General features: G+C 46.2%; 1 protein-coding gene across 1 annotated transcript in view; it reads right to left on the bottom strand.

Annotated features, from left to right (window-relative positions):
* Positions 1-24,463, bottom strand: part of LOC144947054 (arf-GAP domain and FG repeat-containing protein 1-like) — a 36,034-nt gene extending 11,571 nt beyond the window's left edge. Inside the window, exons 1-9 of the mRNA XM_078876200.1 lie at positions 24,200-24,463; positions 21,005-21,098; positions 14,632-14,747; positions 12,676-12,844; positions 8,937-9,117; positions 7,162-7,275; positions 3,346-3,534; positions 1,781-1,924; positions 222-284 (exon numbers count right to left, since the gene is read on the bottom strand). Of these exons, the coding sequence (XP_078732326.1) occupies positions 222-284; positions 1,781-1,924; positions 3,346-3,534; positions 7,162-7,275; positions 8,937-9,117; positions 12,676-12,844; positions 14,632-14,747; positions 21,005-21,098; positions 24,200-24,378 (1,249 nt within the window). The 5' untranslated portion in view covers positions 24,379-24,463. The remainder of the gene's footprint in view (positions 1-221; positions 285-1,780; positions 1,925-3,345; positions 3,535-7,161; positions 7,276-8,936; positions 9,118-12,675; positions 12,845-14,631; positions 14,748-21,004; positions 21,099-24,199) is intronic.
* Positions 24,464-24,732: the final 269 nt, after the last annotated feature.

The following is a 24,732-nucleotide window of genomic DNA, read 5'->3' as shown; positions in this document are numbered from 1 at the left end:
TGATAAGGAGGCGAGTGACAAAATGTGAATCAGTGAGTGCTTGGTGATGAAATCTAACAAGCTTTCAGATAATTAATTTATTGAGAATTGTGGTTTATAAAACAAAAAATATCGCTGTCTTTAAGATGGGTAGGCAGGGCTTTACAGGTTGACTCAAGGCAGACAACCAACAGTGTATTTCGATAGCTCTGCATATCTCTCCATGTGCAGTGTGACCTCACCATTTGTCTGGAAAGGATTTGGAGAACCAGACACTCCCACTCCTACAAACGGGTTGGTTGCACCTACAAAGAAACAAACAGATGTCATTCAATTGGTGTTCAGCTCGCCGATAGGGCCATACCCCATCCGCCACTGTAATAGCAAGACTCGTACTTATTCTAGATTTGAAGTTTTCGTGACTGCAAGGATCCATACTCTTTGGTTCTTTCGGTAAAGTCACGTAGGTAAATAAAGATAAATTAAATCGACGTTTCGGACACAACACCAGCAGCTCTTTTGCCTATTGCAGCAACTGTTTTTTGCTGTGGTTGTCCCACCTGATACCGGACGCTTGTGTTGTGTCTGAAACGTCGTGATTTAATTTATTTTTATTTACCTACGTGACTTTACCAAAATAACCAAAGAGTAAGGTTCGTACTTGTGGGTATGCTAAACTCCGACTTGTACATGGACACCTTATCTATCTCACTCTACTCCCCTCCACGCACTCTCCTACCTCTCCCCTCTCATCTCACTCTACTCCCCCCCCACGCACTCTCCTACCTCTCCCCTCTCATCTCACTCTACTCCCCTCCACGCACTCTCCTACCTCTCCCCTCTCATCTCACTCTACTCCCCTCCACGCACTCTCCTACCTCTCCCCTCTCATCTCATTCTACTCCCCCCCCCCACGCACTCTCCTACCTCTCCCCTCTCATCTCTTCACATACACTCTCCACTCAAGCAAACAAACCTTTCTGTCGAATCCTCCAATCAAGCTTCGTTATAGGAGGTCACTCATTCTCGTCTGCTGCCACCATGGTCTGGAACTCAATTCCCCCAGCCATCCCCTGCTGTAATTTCCCTGCCACTGTTCCAGTCCATACTCCAACCTCTTCCTTTTCCCACTGCATAAGACTGTCTGCCTCTTTTTCTACAACAAACACGCGCACCGTTTCCCATTTCCGTACAGCGCGTTATATGTATGAATGTTGAACTTCTTTCGCATCGTATATAGCCAAGCGTGCTCATGAGATGTGCGGGGAAGGATAACAAACTAAACACAAAAAACAGTTCTAAATAAATGAGTTTTCAATCTAGATTAAAAGAGCATAGCTCTAGTGGCTTCGTAATACCCGAAGAGTATTCCAGACGGCCACAGCAGGGCATCTGAACGCGCATGATGCAGTCTTCATTAGCCAAAAGCTGCTGCGAGGATGACCGGAGTTTGCATGACGGTTTATGTTCCTTGACGAAATCAGCAAGGTATTGTGGTTCATTTGTGGCAAACACTTTGTGTGTAATGAGTGCGACCTTAAAACGTATTCGTTTGGCAAACGGAAGTCAATGCAGCTCGGCGAGCACTGGACGGACACGGTCGGATCTTGCAGTACCCGTCCTGGCACGTGCCAAAAAAAATTCTACACGCTGCAGCTTGATAATGTATTTTGCCCGACTCTTATAGAGAGTAGCGAGTTGCAATAATCGAGCTCTGTCGAGACTATGCTACACGTCTTGAGACGTGGTCACATCTGAACGTCAACCAAAACTGCGACTTTGTCCCCAGGTGGCTCGGTACCTGGGAAGGGAGGTGCGGGCACGCTGGCCGAGTGGTGCACGGCCGCCGAGGCCGTCGGTGGGGGGCCGCTGACCCCGTACGCGCCGTCCAGGACACCCAAACCCGCGTACTTGTCACCGGGAGGTCCGGACGTTGGCAAGCCGACTGATGGGCAGGAACACCAATGAAGAAAACCAAAGCGAGTGCAAAAGTAAAATTTGTATTATTATTATTACGTAATAATAATAGTAATATCTGATACTAAAGATGTATTACCGAAGCTATCAACAGAAGGTGTGTACCGGATTAATTGTACTTGTGGCAAATGCTATATTTGGCAGACAGGACGAATGATTGGCATGATACTAAAAGAACACCAAAGAAATTAAATACTCCCAAAGACAGCTGTCGGTGGTGGCAGAACACGCGTGCCAACAAGGACACTCAATTGATTTTGCTAATGTTGAATTTCTGTGCAAAACTAGTGACTACTGGCCAAGACTAATTACAGAATCTATCGAAATTGAGAGAATTAAAAAAAATGTAACCGTTTGGATAGCAACAGGTCTAGTGCTGCTTGGAGGCGAATCATCAAATAACACATTATTTAAATGCATGCCTATACAGGTCACCATACATCAATGGGGATTACCCGTACACAGACAATAACAGGCACTGCTATTTTTATTGCACGCAAACGACAGGAGGTACAAGAACAATGTTCATGCGTAATGTGCGTTCATAACCATATACATAACCCAAATGGCAATGGATACCAATTGTAATTTATATGCCTTCATTAATCCCCCCTCCCCCGCTTCGCACGCGAAGGGCTCACAAGTGACGTAATCACATCTATCCCTCTATTTAAGGAACGAAACAGGAGGATTTATTGTCAGATCTGGCTGTCGCCTGATTAAGCTAGTTGTAATTACTGGCGAAACGTTGTACTAAGATTGTAAATGCTGTGGATTTGCTCTCCAACACACCGGTGTTGCTGTACAAGTAACAAATTGGCATGTTCTGTTTACGTGACAAACCTTACTAATTGGCTGTGTCAGGTGGTGGCAGGTTTAACGGGACATTTATATTTACGCGATCCAACCCAAAAATAACCTATATTATGGATGATATTGGTCGCGAAAGCCTACGTGTTAAACAGTAAGGTCACTTGTTAACGCTGATAATACAACAGCATTTGTTCACCTAGGAATGGCTGCAGAAAAGCCGAACCGGCGACTTCTGGATTGCAAGTTAAGTGTGCTCACCACTACACCACCACAGCATTCGTCTTCACACCATAATGCCCCTTATTTACCCAGGAAAGCCTCACTGATTGTCAAGAGTTGTTTTTGGTTGCAGGACGGTCCTGCTGAGTTTTTTGCAAAAGGGGGGGGGGGGGGGCGACGACAGCGATCGCAATGTACGATCCCAACCGAGTAATTTTGGGGGTTACTTTTCTCTTGAAATTATTAGTCGACAAACTTGGACCACGACGCCTGCACACTCTGGCCCCCTCTCGTTCAGATTGTCTCGGTGTATGGCGGCACCGTGATGGGCGTGCGGACGACCCAACGTCCTCTCACCTTCTTGCGGTTTGGTCACCGTGCTGAACAAGCTGTCGAGGTCGGCCAGGGCCGCGTACTTGTCGGCCGGGGGGACGCTGCCTTTCGGGGCAGCCGACGCGGCGGACACGGCGCCCAGGTCGGCGCTCGACGACTTGGGGAAGTTGTCGAAGTCGGCGAAGCTTGGGAACGCCGAGCTGGACGTGCCCCCTGAGAGCAGTGGAAGCAAACGCGGTGGCGGTACCTCATAAACGCGGCGGTCTATTGCACAACCGCCACCACCACAACCCATCGCCACCACAACCATGACAACCACCGCCACCACAACCGCCACCACCACCACAACAACCGCCACCACCACCACCCCAGCCATTACAACTGTAGTGACATCACGATGTCACTGTGCAATGCCGGCTCGAGAGAGGCACGGCGTGCGATGTCTTGACATCGCGGACACCACGTGTATGTGGGTGCAATACTGGCCCTAGAGGGGCTCGGTGAGCGCTGACCGACAGTGCTGGATGGCACCACGCTCTGCGTGCAGTGCCGACCCCTACAGGATGGGGTGTCAGGGTGCCGGCCACGGGAATTGGGTTACTATAGGCCATGGCACTCTGGTTGACCCTAGAGGACACGTGACCGGTAAAGTCTACACAGGGGCCCCAGGTGGGGGCTAGGAGTGGTCATGTGACAGGGTCGAGATCGTGCTAGAGGATTATAGATGGTGGTCGTGGCTAAGGGCGGAGCCAGCCACGCCACAGAGGATATAAGCCGGGTCCCTGAGAGGGACCGGCTGCTGTTGTTCATCCTGAAGAATAGATGTTCTACGTTCTACGTCCTACAAGAGTCACCAACACGTGGACCTGGACCCCAAGCTGGGGTCCGGTCCATCGTAGCTAGTTCCAGTGTAATTAGTGTAGTTAGCCTGGTGGTCCACCACCATAGGTTGTTATCTTGTTAAGGGGTAGTACCCCATGTGTTGGTTTTAATAAATGTGTTGCCTCCAAGAAGCGCGTCTGCGACTCAGTTGAACTCACTACACAACCACCACAACAATCGCCACCATCACCACAACCATTCCAGCCATCACCACCACAACCATTGATACCACCACAACCATCACCACAACCATCACCACAACCATTTGTCAACAACGCTGTCTCCTACGTACTATGAAGGAGGGACATTGCGTGAAGAAATTCTTCCCCATCATATGACCAGAAAAGTCACCGAATGTATGGGTTTGCTTTCAGGGCAGTGTTTATTTATGTGTCGAGTTTTTGTTTGTTATTCGCGAGCGAGCACCACTACCAACGGAGTATAAACACGAATTTGTTTCAATTCATCGTGAAGCTGGCCGCTTCATTATTGGTAAGGTCTGTGTGGTGGGATTGACACAGTAAGATCTAGCCAGTAAGTTAGACATATGCTCATGGATATGTGAAGCCCTTTTGTTCATCAACTGCTGAATGCGGGCCTCTTCACGCCCTTACAGGCTTGTGAGGGCTGTTTGACCATACTTCACCATGCTGATCTTTGTGGATTGGTGAAGGTGGAGAGCATAACAATGGGAGCATAGAAAGTACAGTATAACAATACATTTTCCTGAAATACCCTCTGCTTCGCACCATATAGTGGAGAACTGGAACAAGTTTTATGAAATAAAAAAATCATAATCAAGAGGACCAAGCAGAGGTTAGATGGAGGCCTACCATCACACATTCTCCATGGGGACATTGAAGGCAGTAGGGTAATAGAGATACAAAGACGGATGTGGTGGGAGTATGGCATCACGCAATGGATCTCGTTAAACACAGGGAACATTACTCGACTTTGTGCCAAGAGTAAGTCCTGGCAGACACTGACCATTGACCTCTGAACCCTGAGTTGACACCAATATATTCATGGATAGGATTCTATTTAGATGTCATGGTTATTTTATAGTTTTTTTTTTACTTTTACCGCAGACATATTGCTAGGGTGCCAGGATGTGTCCTGCTGACAATGAGCCGACAAGAGATATGTTATAATACGCCTCTTGCTAAAGTAATGACCGCTAAGAAAAACAGGCAAAAACCAGCGTTGAAAAAATAATCACACGCCGTGGAAAATGGACGGAAGCAGAACTGGACGGAACACGTTAAGGAAATCTGCTGCTTAAGAATACCGGGAATTCTTAGCTGTCAAGTGTCCACGGCACTAACATGTGACTGTGACTCCCTTGACGGCAGAGCGCGACAATGTTTGATGACTGGCACGGTAGCGCCACATGTCAATAGCAGGGGGGGGGGGTGTGCGGGGGGGGAAATGGTCGTGTTCGGGGAATGATAAACAGAGTCGCCATTGTGTTGGCACGAGTGTACTCGGGGCAAATATGGACGGAACAAGTGGCGACTGCTCTTCTCAGCAATCTGGGTTTGACAAATTCGGCATAACAACCCGCTCACTGGGGTGAACAACCACTCAATGTCTGTCTGCATTCCTCGATGTACCGATCAATTTTTATTGTTGATTTTCGGTATTTTGACCACTTTTTCAGGTTCAGAGATGAGCACCGCACCCCACTACGCTTTGCTTGAGCGGAGGGAAACTTTGGGCCAGAATCCGATCATGATTAAACGGCCGAAAAGCACCGCGCCTTGGCCATTTGCCACGCAGTTGGTAACGGAGACATGCACGCGTTTTAACCAAAATATTCCAACAAACGTTTGTGAAGTTGCGAATCTAAACTCTTTGATTCTGCGAGGGTTATGAAAGCCCAAAATCAACCTTCAAACGGTGGGAGGTCGCTCCCTCTCCTTTGCCGGCCCCGCTTTTTGGATGTCTCTCCCCCAGTTTTCACCAATGTGGATTCCCTCCAACATCTTTAAGTTCAGACTTAAGTCCTTTCCCGCTTCTTGCTCATCTCCCCCATTGCTCAGTTATTTCCCTATTGTTCCCAATGTCCCTACACATGCGATTGCACCTACATCCAAATGAATACCTCTCCCCCTTTCCCTCAGTTGCAACTTCAATCTATTAATACACATTACAACGAGTTTATCGTAAGGGGGGTGGCAGTGCTTGAGATGGCTTGTGCATAGTGTGTCATCACGCTGTGGCTCAATCTGTCAAACACTTTTCATTTGGGTTTTTTTTATATAGCTTTGTTACCCTTATCTTAATTCTTGTTATTGTTTGTAAGAACAACGTGCATTTACGCAGTTTGTCTTGGACACCATCTGGAGATACACTTGTATTAAAACGCTTTATAGTTTAAAACTGGTGGAGAAGGTGGCGCAGGTGTTGACAGCCTGTGCTCTGAACCCGGCAAGCATCGGTATCGAGCGATAACTCAACCAGATTCTCGGCCCACCCCTTCACCAACCAGCACCGACTGGTGTGGAGAAGTACGGTCAAACAACCCTCATGATCGCCGCCGAGTGGGGAGGCCCTCATTCAACAGTGAATCAGGGCGCTGCGGTGGCGAGATATTAACTACCTTGCCTGCTATGGAGGAGGTTGTGGGTTCGATCCCAACCATGTTCTCTCCATTGTCGCGTGTATGCTTCCCCGGGTTCTCCGGCTTTTCCCTCCACATTTATAAATGTACGTTTCGCGTATTTGGCTGCTATAAATTTCCACGTAACAAGCCACTTCGTTGAGCTATCATTTGTGGCCAGGTCGCTTCTGAAAAAAACGCTATATAGGTCAGTGGACCTTACCTGTTAAAATAAAATCCGTTTGTTTTTTAAGGGCTACACATTCTCATGATCGTCACCATATCACACATTGCAATTATAATGAACACTGGCAGGGTAGAGGGGTGATTGAGGTAAGATGATTGAGATGCGGTACCTGTGCTCTGTGCCCTCACGGGCTGGTTTGCTTTGGGGAAGTTGGCAAAGCCAGTGGGCGCACCCGGTGCTCCAAACGCCTCAAACGAGGCGAAGTTGGTGCCTCCACTCGACGCTGAAATTGGAAAACACGCACCCCTTCCGCTCAGCTGCCAACACAATCTCGCCAACCACACACTGAGACGATGTCAATCATACCGAGACAATCTGACCGACCACGCACCGTGACAATCTGACTGACCAGCCAGACACCGAGACAATCTGACCAACCACACACCGAGACAAGCTGACTGACCAGCCAGACACAGAGACAATCTGACCAACCACACACTGAGACAAGCATAATTCCAAACAATGACTGGGCAAATTGGAGCCATTGGGTTTCCTATCAAGAAAATAATTAGGAGTTGCACCATAGCTTAAATCACACATTGCAGGGTTACTTTTGAACATGTCGGTAAGCTACATGTTTATTTATTTTACTTATTATAATATTTTACCTGGATAATCCATTGGAGATGGAGAACCTGGTTTTGCAAGGGTGCCCAGGGTGTGTCAAGTGACACAAAACAACACACGTAATAACAAGTACACACACACATTTTAAGACGTACAACTAACACAGAAATACGCTGACAGGGCACCACATGCATCTACACAGCACCAATAACAGGAATGAAACGGCCAGGGAATCGCGCCTGAACATAGCACCGCTGTCAAGCGCATGAGTAAGTGTTGCACACCGCCGGTTAATAGAGATTTTCCTCTGGCTTTAACAGTTGCAAACGTTAAATAAGCCGAGACGTTATGACGTTAGTCTCGGCTTATTTTGCTTCGTGCTCAAGATGAAAGTCGAGTGTGAGCTGTAGGCAATGTTCATTAGAATTCAGGAGGAACTGAGTATGAGTTGTTCCAAAAAAGTGATGATAATCACCACCGTTACTGCGCGATTGCACAAAATTATTCAAAAAATTCTGATAACCATGAGAAAAAAATGGATTAAGGCGCAACTTGGCAGTTGCTTGCTCACGCCACTGCTGGCAGATGGGCCTCCACTAGAGCGATCTCGAGAGGGTATTTGGTCTACTCTTCCACATTGAACAGACGTGTTGGAAGAGGTAGCTGTACCCACACTTTACGCCACCACAGGTGACCTGCCGATCGATTTCCAATGACTCGTTTGCCCTGGAGGTATGATAACAATCCAACTTAACATTCCAATTAAAACATTTTAAATGTAAAATGTATTTGTATGTGGCCAGATGCTACCGATAAGAAAAGCCAAAAGGCATCTAAGTCATCTAGTCAGGCATGCAGAAAAATAGAAATACTTAACATTAAGTATGCATGCAAGACACAAAAGCATCACAACTCAATAATAAAACGTATGGTTTTCTAAATGTCACGTTTGGGGTGTGCGAATGTTTAAATCTGACATACCAATGTAAAAATAACCAAACAAAAATGGAATGTTCCTGCCGAGGCTGGGCTGCACAACTGGAGCTCACTTGCCGGCATGTCCATACGTAACCAAAATAAATAATCAAAACGCACACCGTGAAAAACACCACGCACAGTGGGCACTAACCACTGGAGCCAGCCCAGTGCCATGTGCATATATATTATAATTTTATATATATTAATTATTCCGACACGTGTGAACCATCTGTGAACACACCGCTTCTGTTCCCATGTTGTTTGCCTGCTGCTGAAATAACATCCCCAACCCACCATCGTTATGTGACCGCGGGCAAAAAAAAATGTGCCCAAACGCACCGGCCTTTGCCAAGCCGAAGCCCAGGTCTCCCGCGCTGGCGCTGAAGTTAGCGAAGTTGGCGGAGGCGACGGAGGGAGCGGCGAAGGGGTCTCCGCCCAGCTCCCCCAGCAGGTCCACGTGGGATGCCTTTTTGTTCGTCTGCAGCTGAGGGTGGGACTGTGGCCTGCCCACAGCTGGGGACTGGAGTGGACCCGCAGCACCGACACAACAGCCAGGGAAAGCACGTTAACAAAACAACAAAAAACACACCATCGTTGTTACTGTTACAATCTGTAGATTATAATGAAAGTGCGATATTTGTTTATTTACTGCAGTATTCATATTTACTGCAGTATTCGAAGGCGGTCTATGACAAAATATCCCGGAATGCACCCAATCTCGTCAGATCTCGGAAGCCAAGCAGGTTTGCGACCGGATAGCACTTGGTTTGGGTGACCAAGGTACATGGCAGGATGTTATAGGCTGCTTCAACTACCCACACTGAGGAGTGCAGAGAGGCATGGTCTAACAACCCCCATAATCGACACGGTGTACGGATGCCTCAATCCAGCATCGGATTTATAAAGAGCTGTACATTAATTCTAGATTTGAAGCTTTCGTGACTACAAGGATTCATATTCTTAGTTTTTTTCGGTAAAGTCACGTAGGTAAAAAATTAAAATTAATAAAAGTAAAATAAAAAATAAAATAAAAATCACGACGTTTGGAACCGTCACAGCACGATAGCTGTATCACGATAGCTGTATCAAGTGATACAGCTATCGTGCTGTGACGGTTCCAAACGTCGTGATACAGCTATCGTGCTGTGACGGTTCCACCTGAAGACGGAGGCTTGTGTTGCCTCCGAAACGTCTTGAGTTTTATTTTATTTTACTTTTATTAATTTTAGCTGTACATTATTCACGTTAATAATATCTCTCGTGGACACTTTTGCTCCTCGGAGTTTTGTGCAATGTGTTCACCGATATTCTGCCGTGTTATCATACTGCTGTGAGGCTGCACGCTGCAGGAAGACTGATTTCACTGGGGGGGGGGGGGGGGGGGGGGGGGGAAACGCGTGCAAAAGTTCACAATTATTCGCGATATCCATGCACCGCCTCCCGTGCCTGTATTTTGCGACTCGCGTGTGAAATAGTTACATTTCTCTCCCCCAGCATCCTGAGCCCACTCGGCCTGCAAACAAGCGACGCGCGTCAGACACGCCTGTCGCAAACGCCTTTCGCCGCTCGGCAATCGTGTGCCAAATTACGCCCACGAAGCACGGCATCCCGCCTACCCGCATTTCTGGGCAACACCTCGAGCAAACATGCCGCCCATCCACATAGCTCGGGACCGGCCGAGGTACACTGTCATTTCACAAGGCCACGTCTCTTGTGCTGTCCAACCAGGGATGGTTTGGTGGGTGGGATGGGCGAGTGGTTGGGTACGCAGCCTTGCGAGGTGGCTTAGCGGCTGGATGGTTGGGAGGGCGATTGCTTGGGTGGCTGGGTAGCTGGGTGACTTATTAGCTACTTGGGTGGATTTCTGAGATTATGGGTGGGTAGCTGGGAGGGTGGGTGGGTTGCTGGGTGGGTAGGTGATTTGGTGGATGAGTGGCTGGATGGGTCGGTGGGTGGCTGAATGGTAAGCTGGTTAGTTGGGTAGCTGGATGGGTGGCTGGGCGAGGGGCTGTCGGGCTGGGAAGATGGCTGGTATTGCTCAGTGGTTGGACGGGTGGGGGTGCGCCCAGTGGGGGGGGGGGGCAGGTGCCCCCCAATGATCCAATCGAAATCCCTAATTTCGATCGGATCATTGGGGTTTATTAGTAATAACTCGGCATTTTGCGACCCCCACTGCCACTGTGTAGCATATTATTATGTGCCAGGGACTCTATGAGATGATAGGAAAATAGTCTGAGTCCATAATTGGCAATAAGTAACGGCAAAGCAGTTATAAGTGACTCAGAATTGTGCGCAGTTGCGTATACAGTACACGAATTCAGCGAGCGCGATGCCGATCACACGCTTCGAATTCGACCCTCGATTGATGGCTGCGCCATCGCTGCACACGCGTCGAATAAAAGCAAGGGACAAGTCCTTACTTACTAACAACTCCTCTATCATTTTTCATTGCCGGAGGGGTTGCCCCCCCCCCACCTGAAAATCCTGGCTCCGTCATTGGGTGCGCAGGTGGTATGGCGTGGAAGGAGAGACGAGAATGCTCACGAGTCATTCGAATCCGACCTCCGCTTTGATGAACCAATTAGTTGAGCTTCCCAGAGTGTGTGCGTCCGGTGTGGCGAAGCGCTTTTATGCAACCTCCATGGGAACACATCAATTATTGAGGCAACTGTGTAGGGTTTTATAGACCAGCGTGGGCAACCCTAGGAAGTATTTTGCTGGTTTTGAAAGTGCAGTCTTTGCCCGCTCCCTCCCTTCGTACACAAGTGGGCTACGGTTTCGCAACACTGCACCGCTGAGTACCTGCTTTATAACACACATGCGTCAGATTTGAAACTGCCCACAATACGAGGACGACATTTCAAACCTATTAGTCACGCATAACTTTCCCAAGGCTATGCAATTTCCCAATGTGCTGTGAGCATGAATGTATGGTCAGACCGGGCATGTTTAAGCAGAAACTGTTAACAGCACATGCTTGAGATAGTAAACTATTTACACAGGATTTCAGTAATGGTTAGGGTTGAGTGAGGAGCAGTGTTTGTTTATGATCATGGTTGGGTTGTTCTGTTAGCTCTATTCAGGTAAATGATCGTGACTTTGTAGGGTTTTTTGATCAATTACTGAACAGATGGCTGAAGGTCATAATTTCAAAGTGGCCAGTGACCAAGAACGCTAATAAGAGTAGAGCAGAGAAGAGCACACTTCTGGAACCGAGCACAGTTAAACAACCTTGGGAAGAGAGATGACGGGATGGAGCTCCCAGGTCTGAGAGCAGTGTGTGGATGTAAAATGGGCAGAGACAATTTGTGTTCTGCACGATGGAGGTTGAACACAGGACAACTGAGAAAGCAGTTAATCTGGTAGAACGTGTCCTTGAAACGGATGGAGGCACCAAAGCATGAAGTTCATGGGAACAATGACCGCGATAGTAACAATAAAACAATTTGACAAGGAATCGCCTGATAAAACGAGAACTGCTGCTGAATTAGCAGATGTTATTGGCAAAGGCACTGCATAGAAACTATGGGAAGGGGGGGGAGACTGGTTCGGAGTTTGCTTGCTTAAACAGATGCTGCTTCAAAATACAGGTCTGCAAAGCTAATAATAGGCCGACGGACCAAGTAATTTTTGGAGACACGAGGAGTTTTGCTTCCATACAATTCTACCGATGGCCAAGGAATGGAATGCGTCCTACGGGACATCCACAGAGGAGATGGGAGCAATATGAAATCAATTCTAGATTTGAAGTTTTCGTGACTGCAAGGGTCCATACTCTTTGGGTTGTTTTGGTAAAGTCACGTAGGTAAAAAAGAATACAAATAATTTATTTTTCTTTTATTTTTTACCTACGGGACTTTACCGAAAAAAAACAAAGAGAATATGAAATCAGATCGGTTGCAGTCGCTGGATATACTGCCGCATCGCCGAATCGTAAGAGGTGGTGGGGGGGCAGCTTGACGAGGCCTTCACCCAGCAGCGGATCGATCGCAGCTGACGTTTCCCCGAACGAGCCACAGCCAAGAGAAGAGATGAGCTCGGCTGGTGCCACTGCCGCACGTGTGACAGCCGGCCTCACCTGCGTCGGGGTGTGCTTGAGGCCGTCCGGCGTCGGCGTGAGGCGGCCGGCGATGGCCCGGAGGGGCCGCACCTCCGGCGTGCTGCTGCCACTGCTCGCCGACGAGCCCGACAGTGATGTGTGGGCGGCCGCCACCGCCGTCGCTCGAGCCTGCTCCGGTGGAACGAACCTGTCGGCGACGCAAGAGCCGCCCCCCCCACTACCGTGAGAAAAGCACGGTTCCCGGAGCCCTGAAAACTGAGAGGGCTATGGTCCCGGGTGGGCTGCCACATCAACCATTATTACCCTTGCATCTGGGTTCATCTCACACCCGGATTGTTTTGCTGAACGGGCCAGCACTGGACAAATGGCCAGTTTCTTAATGCGTGGTTGCCATCCGCTTGTGGTCTGCGGACCACTAGTGCTCCATATGGCTGTGAAAAGTGGACCGTGTAATTGTTGCAGGCTAAACAAAGTGGTCCGTCAATTTTTTTTAAGGGTTCACAGGAATCTGTGGATCCAGAAAGTTGGGAATTACCACGTGAATTCGTTTTGTTTTTCATGTTGAAGGAAAACTGAAGGGCCACACAGAAAACCCACACACAATACCGTTTTTCTCTCGCACGACTCAATTCAGGTTTCCAGAGAAAACGGATGATTGGAATAAAATTATTCATAATGAAGGTTTTTGGGTTAGATCGCCTAAGTATCATAGTCGTAATCCTCCACCACCCGACACAGCCAGTAAGGTTTGTCACGTAAACAACGCGCCAATTAGTAACTACTTCCAGTGTGTTGGAGAGTAAATCCACAACATTTACAATTTGAATACGACATTTCGCTGGTAATTACATCCAGCATCGGGCGATATTCCAGAAACGACACATTTATACTTATGCGATCTAACCAAAAAAACGTTTATTATGATTAATAAAGCCTACGAGTTAAACCGAGGATAAAATTTGTTCCACTTTGTGGGAAATTCAACAGTTGTTCACCAATGGATAGGCTCGCCCCTGCCAAGGTAATTTCCATAACTGGCTCGGCTGTAAATGGGGCTCATTTGAGCAGGAATTCACCAAAGTCTCAAAAAGAGTCCATGGGCCAGAGCAAAAAATTGTACCACCGAGGAGCATCTGAAATTAAGCTGTACTGATGTATTTACACGGCCAATAAAGAGCGAATTACTTGATAACCCACCTCATTTAGAATGGTTATCACGTAATTCACTATGGAACACAATTTTTGTTCCTGGGTAGTAAGTGTTATTTCCTAATTGCTTATGCCTCAAAAATACAGAAAATGGCTATTATTCCCCACAAACGTTGCTTTAGTGACCAGGACTTTACGTGAACAAAAGACACAAATGCACACATATTCTCATTGAAAATAGGTAAATTTCAAAATATCACTGTCCTGGTCACAAAAGCAAAGTTTGTGGGGAATAATAGCCTGTTTTTATACTTTTGAGGCATAAGCAATTAGGAAATAACACTTACTACCCAGGAACACATTTAGTTTTTGTTACCCAAGTGTAATTCATTGTTGTTGACCACATGAAAAAATTGGAACCCGCTAAAGTTACGCCACCTCGTGTGGTACCGACAAGTGACAAATATCTGGTCTGGGTACATCGACCCGAAGCAAGTCACAGGCTGGCTCTGGGCATGAATCAGCGCTGTATGTATGTTGAACTTCTTTCGCACCTTATATAGCCAACCGTGCTTTTTGGAGGTGCGGGGAAAGGACAACTAAATAAATTAAAAACGCAGTTCAAAATAAATTATTTTCAATCTAGATTTAAACGTGCAAAGTTCCAGTGGCTTCCTAATATCGGAAGGAAGAGCGTTCCAGACGGCCGCAGAAGCGCATCTGAAAACACACGATGCAGTGACCGTCTTTGTTCGATGGTTAGCCAAAAGCCGCCGCTGCGAGGATGACCGGAGAAAATCAACACTAAGCAGCAGCAGTGCATACCATTTTCGCTTCTCATATTTGTCCTGTAGGAACTCCTTGGCCTTTTGGGGGTCCTTGAAGTCGGGCATAAGAGCAGAGCGCTCATTGTACAGTCCCATCCACATGTGCCGGCACACCTAGCACGACGAGACATACAAACCGTTTAGGGCATGACGAGACACAAGAGTGAACACGAATACATCACGCGACCGATTCTCAACTTCCCTGGATGCTCTTCTCAAAACCGTTCAAGTGCAGGCTTTTTTTCTTTTCATCTCTCACAGTCCTGTGATGTAACAATCTATCAAGCACCCGCACACGAGCTGATTTCATTGCTCCCACCCCCCCCCCACCCCCGGCAGCGGATGTCTTCTCAGGCACGTTCCCAACTTGATTGTCAATATACATTTTTTTATTTCAATCGATTAAATCGGCAGGCAATTGATAACGACGCCACCCCTCTCATCGGTCCACAAAACGCTGGAAACTCAGTGTGCCGTGGTTCTGAGTGACAATTACATCGAAGCGTTTGATCCTGTGCTGAAAGCACATGCTGAGCAAAGTGGGTATATGTTCATTTATTTATCTGTGCAAATTATATGCTATTTGTATGCATTAATGAAATAAATTTCTTACATATTAAATGTTTTTTTAAGTTAATAGTGATTTACAGCTCTTTGTTAATTGACTGCAAGATGAAGGCCTCCCGATGCCGTTGGTCATTGGGGATATGTTTGACCATACTTCACTATTCTGGTCAGTGCAGGTTAGTGAAGGGCAGACCTAAGAGCAGTGCAGGTATCACTTGCTCAGAAACCACTTGCAACTGGTGTTATAGCCAGTCAGGAATGGATCTAAGGGCACTGGCTTCAGGGCATAGTGTGCTAACCACTGCACCACTGCTGTACCCAATATTGAAGATAAATTATGTAAATTGTAGATTGTGCGACACAGCGGTGACTCAAAGCTTCACTTTCACACTTCAGCCAAACAATTCATGTCGGATGAACTTGTCTAACTCAAATCCAAATTAAACTGCTATCTGAATTTGGCATGTGGGTGAGCGATAAAAAAAAAAGTTAATTTTGTTTCGACAAATATGCCTTCAATACACCTGATCAAAAGCTATCAGGTAAAACACACAAATTTTCGATAAATGAAAATTATCTTGCCCACGTCACTTCAATTCCGCGTAGGCCTGCCAAGCATTTAGGAAATGCTGACGTAGCCAGCCGAGAGTAGTGTTGTCAGAAACAGCTCAGTGTCCAAAGCCGTGGCTGTCCTGGAACGATCGGACGTGTTAACAAAGTCATCACCGACTACCACTAACCCCACAAGTTTTGTGGTAAGTTTACTATACAAGCTTTGCTTACCATCAAGGGGATACTAGAATGTACTTATTTAACAGCTGCTGAAGAAGTCATCATCTCAGTACCCAGCACTGCATATTGTTAAGGGAATACTGGAATGTGTTTTGTTTGACCACTGCTCAAGAGCACACCGCAATAGCCAGCGTGTTCTATCTATGCAGGCAGCCACCATGGGATTTTAACAAGACACCGCTTCTCCTTGCCCGGCCTGTGGGGACTGGCTTCTGAATCCTTACGCTCGTGCTTATGTCAGCGAAACCATATCACAGCATTGTTGGTAGAAAGGCGGACACGTGGCCCTTTGCAAATAATAGCAGAATAGATTCTCCCAAGTGGCCAAGGTCAGCCGCTGAGCTCCTGAAACCCAAAACCTGTTTCTTTAGTACATTTTAATTATTTGTTCTTGCGTATTTGGTGAAGTTCAAAAGTAAAACAATACATTTTTAAATTAAGTTTGTCTGAAGAAAAACATTTGCTTGGTTATTTTCGAGCGATTTTGGCCAACGTTACCTTGAAATTCTATTTCAATATGGTGCCTCTTTATACAAGGCATGCACTGCTTTTGAAGATGTATTGTTTATTTATGTGGCTGGGATGATCTTAAGTAGTCAAAATGAAAGTGTTCAATATTGATTTCATGAGGAGCACACAATGATAACTGCACTTAATTGTATTTCATCGAGCGCTTATTAAACAAAATGCATGGATTAGGTAATTCTATCAAAGCAAAGTCTCTCCACTGCTTTATTAAACTCTTGTCTTAAGTACTGCCATGTTCGGATCGTAGTGTAATTGGCAGCAATCTTGTTTGTAAATTACTTTAAATGTATTCTCTGCCAAGTTACTTGTATTATTATTGTTGTACATCATAATAAACGTGTTTGGGTTAGATCGCGTTATTTATAAATGTGTCGTAATCTCCACTACCCGACATGGCCAAACAGCAAAAAAGATGTCACGTTTACAAAAGACAAATAGTTCACTACTTTAGCCCACTGGTGTGTTGAAGAGTGATTTAACATCATTTACAATTTTTGAGTACGACGTTTCGCTGGTAATTACATCCAGCATCATCGGGCGATTTGCCAATTGCCCACACATTTTTTACTGTTTGGCCGTGTCGGGTGGTGGAGGGTTACGATACATTTAGAAATAACGCGATCTAACCCAAAAACGTTTATTATTAATAATATTGGTCGCGAAAGCCTACGTGTTAAATTGTTGTACTTGTTCACCCAGGAAATCCTCACCAAGTCTCAATACTATTTTTCCTGCCAGGTTTTCACAGTAAGGGGCCACGATCGCTATACTATTTCCAATTAAGTAATTTATGAGTGTATTTTTTTTATTTGGACCATGCCTGTGCCCAATAAGCCTATTCTTATTCTTTTCATATGACGACACGGGATATTTAACATCCACTATGAAGCAGACTCTGCATATTTTCTGTTTAATATACTCGTGGTATTAATCGTGGCATGAAGTGAAAAACAGGCTACATGTCGTGTATTTTAATATTTCAAAACTTGGCAGAGAACAACACGAACTGGGACTATCGCGCAGAATTAGGCACAGGTGCCACATTCCTAGTGAGCAAATAATGTCTTTGAAATGACGCTCAGCACGTATATAGCAGGAAAATAATAATAAAGTGTCTTGCCACAGAGCAATTACTGGGTTGTAAATGTAGTCATACAAGCATACTGAGGCCTGCTTAGTCATCGCACAAAAATTTCACCAGGACGTCATTTGCTAACGCACGACGAACTCACGATGTGCTTCACAATAACCTTTTTTAATAGCAATGACTTCATTTTAAGAGGTGGAACAGTGGCGCAGTGGTTAACAGCATTGTCCTATGAACTCGGCTACCCGAGTTCGACTCCGGGCGTAAAGCCATAAACATTTCCTGGCCCACCCGCTTCAGCAACCCTCATCAACCAGGGTGGTGAAGTATGGTTAAACAATCCCCAACGATTGACAGGGTAGGGGGAGGCCTTCATCCAGCGGCAGAATGACAAAGCTTTGTGCATGGAATCGGACAAACGTCCCATGTAGACCCATTCAGTAGAACAGCCTGGGTGTGAGATGAATCCGGATGTAAGGGAGGACCATAGCCCTCTTGGTTTTCCAGGGGCTCTGGCAATCGCGAGTTTCTCACGGGAACGGTCGTGTAGCGGGTTGGTAAATTGTATTTAATTCATTTTAAAATAGGTGGATGGGACGAATTTTTGTTTTAAACCAAACCTCAAAAGCAACAGGATACAGAGGCAATCGTGGTGGTATTTTTGTCGCCGAAATTTGCATAAGCAGCACATTTTTAATTCATGTCCGCTTTTCGACAAAAAGGCACACGGCAGGGCTTTAGGATTGAACAGGAAGGGCCGCAGACAGCGAATTTCATACTGGAGGTCTGTGGCTGATCAACCCTTTCAACTACTGCCCCCGGCGTTTTCTTATCTTTATGAGCAGAGCCAAAATTCAAGGTTGTTTTTTTTTAACCTGACTGATTACAATTCTCAATACAATGATTAACATTTTTTTAAGTATCACAGTTAAACTTATCACACACATCATACCCATGTGTATTTTAATGGTAATATGAGCAAACTCTGAACCGGTGTTTTGACATTCAGCGTCTCATCAGTTAAGAGCAAGGGCTTGCCTCGGACACAGTTTTTTAGAGGCACATCCACACCTGAGCGATCAGTTGCGCAACTTAATTAAAGATGTCCACATGTAAACAGGCCATTAAGTTGCACAATGTCGACAGTGATTTAAATTTGCAACAGATCACTCAGGTGTGGACCTGCCTTGAGAAATGTGTCCGAGTACAACGCAAAACTTATGAGTGCAAATGCCCAGCTGCCCAAGAATTTTCCTGTCATTCAAGTTGTATCGAACGAGGACCAATTTTTTTTTACAGAAAAGGTAAATTTCTAAGAAACATCTGGCAGTTAACCAGCATTGTATCAAGCAAGCCTGACTACCAATGAGACAATGAAGCTCAAAACCAGTCCAGAGTTTTGAACCAGAAGACCATGTAGCCAATGGGATGTATAAAAAAAATAAACTTTTCTGTGAGGAAAAAATAGAAGTTATTTATTTTGCTATTAACATTCTCCAGAATTACACTGAATAAATATTTTGTATATTATGGACAAGAGGCCACTGATGTCCGCCTCTGTAAGCAACTCATTGCCGAACACAATGCGTTGCATTGCTCTGCGAGAATGGATACTTAAGGACATCACCCCATTAGCATAACCGTGGTAAACTTGGTTGGGTGGCGGGGGGTTGGGCAAAAATTACAAGCACGTTTTGAAATGTCCCAATGTTTTATACTGGGTTCTGAAATTGCATAAATGATATTGTACTCAGAAAGGGTTAAAGACAATTTGTGCATGTTCCATTATGCTGGCTCCATGAACCAGTTGTCATGGATTTACGAGCTCCACTTACAAAGCTTAGCTGAGCAAAGAGACTACTCTAGCGACACGCAAGCACTGAGTGTAAATGTCCAGCCGCCCATAGCTTTTAAACGAGCAGAGCTTGCAAGGCTGCTTTGTCAAACTCCAATTGTGACCGTTCCAAGTGAATTGATTGATACAATTAGAAACCAGGCCGATGTCAGTGGAAGTGGGAGTAATGAATCAATGCAGCTTACACCGTGCACAAAATTGTTACAACAATCTTGTTTGGATCGCTGATAAACACAGACGTGGGATGCTATGCCCGCGGCTGCAAAGCGTCGTTTCGGAGAACTTGCATCTCAATGTCCTCATTATAAAGCAATGTTCTGTCAGTGTTCGTTGAAAGACAAACTTTCAGGCTTCACATGTTATTGGTGGAAAATGATTTGCTCAGACATTGACATGAAGAGCTTCTGCCTTCAGCACACATTACTGCAATAACAAATCTGCAGAAGCCCCCTGAAGACTTCCTACTGTTGGCCAAAAACAACAGGGCTTCGCACACATCAATGCGTCGTTATGTTTCACACTGTGACAGCACATGTTTGTGATGTAAACACACAAGACATCCACCGCGTGTCTTGATCATTTGTTCTGGATAAGAATGCATAACTGCTGCGGCTAATTCTTACCCACAAAACTGTGCTTGAAGATTCAAGTTTCCAACAGTGATGGGGGGGAAAAGCAATTAAATGTGAAACTGTGGACAGTCCTTTGATAGCAATGCTGGCAGCAAGTTACGGAGGTCAGAATTCACAACAGTGATCGCACAGTAAAGCTTAAGATCGTGTCCTCCAAACAATGGAAAATTCTGAGTGGCATCTATAGCCTCCACCCAGTCTGCTTTCTTACCCACACTGTGACCTTTGATGAAATCGGCTTTGTCCTCCAACATAAACATTTTGAAATTATTATTTAACTTTGAATTTTTCCATTTTAATCCAACTAGTGATATTGGCATCAAAGTATACATTCGGAACGCGTCACAGAGCACTGTACCAACAACTGTTAAGATAACGGCCCGTGAATGAGAAGCAACAGAACCACTTGTAAGATCACCTCAAATCGCCATTTTTATCCACATACACCGGTACAAATAAATGTTCATCGCATGGCAGTCAGAAACTTTTTTCATTTTCAGAGCTACAATGTAACCAAATTAAGTGAAAAAAGCTATTGCAGGGCTGCACATTTGCCTACTCCTGGTTACAAGGATGAGACCATTAACTCAATAGACTTGAGAATCGTCAATTAATCATTGGTGAATGAAACCCTGATTCAAACCATGGCCCCCCCTCAGTGTTGCCAGCTCAATGCTCTGACCCCTAAGACACCAATCCACCTTCTAGTCCAGACATTTCAAATATAAGGGTGTTCAACCACTTTCCATGTCGAGTAAAAAAATGATGTGCTGATGCAAGAAAGAACACACATACCAGTTAGTCTCACTCGTGACATTAGCTTGTCATCTCTCACCTGGGTTTATACAAAGCAATGACTTTTAATAGATTAGAACTGCGGTTGCAGTATGCCAAAGCATGCATCCCTTACCTCATTACCATTTTTTTGTAAAAATTCCACTTCCTGGTCAGTGAAGGTGGTCATGGAGATGGATTTAATCCTGTGCGGAGGGTTCAGACCCCGTCTGAAATAATAAACACGATCAACGAACCGACATTAGTGCAGTAAACATTTCCACGTCGCCAATACTCAATTGTCCATTACGTAATTGTCTGGACTGCGCCATTCATGTAACTTGAGCTTGCTGATTGTTGAAATATACTTGCCTCTCACGAGTGTGATAACAAAGCAAGTTGCTCGCAATAATGCAAGTCAGTGACACCTTGTCATGCTTAGGGATATACAAAAATAATAAAATTATGCTTTTTAATTGACAATTTGTAAAGGTGGAATATCCACGCTTCAGAGTGAGAGCGTTAGACTGGCACCAAGGCAAGCAATGAATGTGCAACAAGATTTACTTTAGTAGAAAGTAAAAATTTCTGCAACGAATTTCTAAGCAAACACACCCTGGGACTTTTCCCACATGTAACTTTTACCGTACCTGCCAGTGGCTTGAGACGTAAGGATGTGGTCAATTTGGTTTCACTTCACGTTGTAAAACAACTGTACAGTTTCCGTGATACAATTCCATTATCGCACGCAACAATCCCAGACGCAGTAATTTTTTGTTGCTTAATGGAAAAAAATCCTTTCTTTGGGCCTGGGTATGGTTATGTCGCATAGAATGGCTATGACAGGACAATGGTAACAAATGCACCGCAATCGTAAACATTCAATTCCATTACCTCTCAGTATCATAAGCGGGTACAACATCATCTTCAACCGAGCATCCTTCCCATGAGAAATGATTGTGCATACTGTACGCACAACCATGCTCAAGGGCACAAAGAGGAGGACACCACCAAGGCAAGCAGCTATGACACTGCATAAGGTGGCCATGGGGACACAGCACTACGTATATTTAGAACCAGTAATACAACATTAATGGTTACCAAAGTCCCTGGGATTGCACCACCATTCCATGTCAATATCTCCCCGTCTCTGAATGGTTCTTAAAAATGCTGTCTCAAAAGACGGAAAAGCAGCTTCCTCTACTTATGAATGCGTTGTGCTGCGTGTCCTGTTTAATATATATTTATTAAACATTGCTTATTTTTCGAGTTATATCCCTTTTGTTGTATGGGCGTCATGCCATGAAGATATTTCCATTCAGAAACTATTGCACCACACTGTGTCAGAGAACGGCACGAGAGTGACATCATAGAGCTGCTTCTGAAGTCACACTACAGCAAAGGCCTGTTCATCCACATTCGGCGCTCACATTTCATTTGCCATACAAAGCCTGTTCAGCGCATGCCATTCAAACCGAATATTTAATTATCTGCGTCAGTATGAATTGAATTATGATTTGTTTTTTGTTTAAGCCTGCAATCGGGCGTTAGTGGTGATCGGGGTTCCGAGAGCGGGCGAACTAGCTGGGTTTTTAGAACCACCCCCCCTCTCCCATCACGAGTGACTGCGATCTGGATTCAAAGCGGAGGATGTTCGGACATTGCCAGCTCAGCGTTCTGACCCACCCACCCACCCGGCGGCCACCCCTGAAGAGCCAGCGTGTTCCGTTTAAAAAAGGACCGCATTTCCTGCCTCAGCGTGAGCTCGTGTCGTGCCCTGAGCTTGGTAATCTTGGGGGGGGGGGGGTGTTCTCGCCTCCCTCCCCTCCTACAAATGCTGCATTCTAAAGAATGCCGCACAAATTCTGGAACTGCTTTAGCCTCAGTGGCCATTACGAAAGGGGGGGGGGGGCATAAAAACAGAAAGCCAGTCACCCCCCCATGGCCCAAGCCACTCGACCGTGCACAGTGCAGCAGCAGCATCATCAAGCCCATTAATAAATGGGCCTTTTGTGCCCCTATTGACAAATGTTCGGTTGTCCAGCCCTTGAGTAACGTAACATGTAACATTTTATAAGGGCTGGGTCGCAAACGCTGGGTGCGTTGTCCGTGTGCATATTTTCCAAAAGTGCGCGCACACACACACAACACACGCGAACTTAAATGCAAACTGTTCCTCTCGCAAGCAAATGAACGCAGTCCTTGTGGAATTGGAACACTCTGATGACCGCATGCACTGTACTGCGATCAACGCAAGACCACAACAGAGTTCCATCATCATCATCATCGTCCATGCTCAATCCACTGTTGGATGATGCCGTCCAAGAGCCGTCGTTACACTCCTTCACAATTCTGCGATGCTGTTAATCCACAGAGCACCTACACATGAGCTATTTGCAATGCTCCATGTTTCCAGCGGAAGTCCACTTGGGACGCATTCCATTCCTTTTGGCTGCCACTGCCGTCAATATTCTTGACCATGGGTAGCGAGCCGTGAGGTGTCAGACCCAAGCCCGTTTTTACCATTCTTCCTACGTTCCAATGGTGTCATTAAACCTCTCTCATTCACCATCATTAATGCGAAATTCAACACCACAAAAATAATGTTCACACATCACCAAACACTTATTTCCCATCGCCATCATCAACCATCACCATCACCACTCAATCACCAACACAACCACGACTAACCCAACCACAACCATCGCCAACACCGCTTAACACTCAAAGATCCCCCCGTATAGTCAACACGGACTGTCATGTTGGTGAGCACCTATTAATGCCACGAGAATATGGTGGCCAGAAATCACGTCCGACCACCTTTGTCTCCCTATTTACACCGAACCCGCTACTCACTGAGGGTTATGTCGCCCTAAAGGAGTCGCATGACAAGTTTCTGACAACACTCGCCACTGATGTTGGCCAGGAATAGAACTCATGTCAGCGGATTCGTAGCGTAGTGCGCGAACCACAACACTACCGCTCCCCACTTACCACCACCACAATCAAAATCATCACCATCAGCTGAACAATTTACCACCGCATCACCACAAACACAATCACCGCAACCACCCACTCCACTACCGACACTTAGCACCACAACCACATCCAACACCATCACCACTATGATCATCATCACCATCATCATCTTCAGCACCACCACCACCAATATTACCAACACCACCAAAGCCATCACCACCAAAACCACCGTCACCGAAATTACCACAACCAAAACTACTATCTTCAACTATCACCACACAACCCTCACCACCAACAACATCATCATCATTACCACCACCACCACAACCACCAACCAACCACAAGTACTCACAAAATGCCGCTGCAGGTCGTGCACACGAAGCTGCCGATGGTCGTGTTGACGTAGGTGGGCCCACGTTGATCGCACTCGAAGCATCGCCGGTTGTGTGTCAGGCTCGAGATCTCTCTCAGCACCTTGAGCTGCTTGTCCTCCTCCCCTCTCCTCCTCGCTGCCGCCGCTGCCGCCGCCATCGTGAGTGACTCTGCTGCTCGGCTTTGCCGCCGCCACAGCCACAGCCGCCGCCACCGGGGGGAGGGCCCTGGGCAACCGCCTCTTTACATCTCCTAGCGCGAACGCGCATCACGACCAATGCGCGAGCGGTATAGGGCGTCACGTGGGGCGGCGTTCGCCAATCACAACGCGAGTTTGGCTCATGTGGACTTGCGAATATAAATGTGCCCGAACACCGCCCACCAGCCCAACCCTCCGCCCTCCAGACGTTGTCGGCGTCATCCCACGAGAATAATATTTGACGATTAACATAATTTATGTGACATCTTCGGTTACGCCCACCGAACACCCTGGTTGAGGGGGGGCGTGGCTTC

Source organism: Lampetra fluviatilis, chromosome 43 (genome assembly GCF_964198595.1).
Source record: "Lampetra fluviatilis chromosome 43, kcLamFluv1.1, whole genome shotgun sequence".
Lineage (NCBI taxonomy): Eukaryota > Metazoa > Chordata > Hyperoartia > Petromyzontiformes > Petromyzontidae > Lampetra > Lampetra fluviatilis.
Note: the sequence above shows the minus strand (reverse complement) of the source record. Positions and strands in the feature narration are given on the sequence as shown.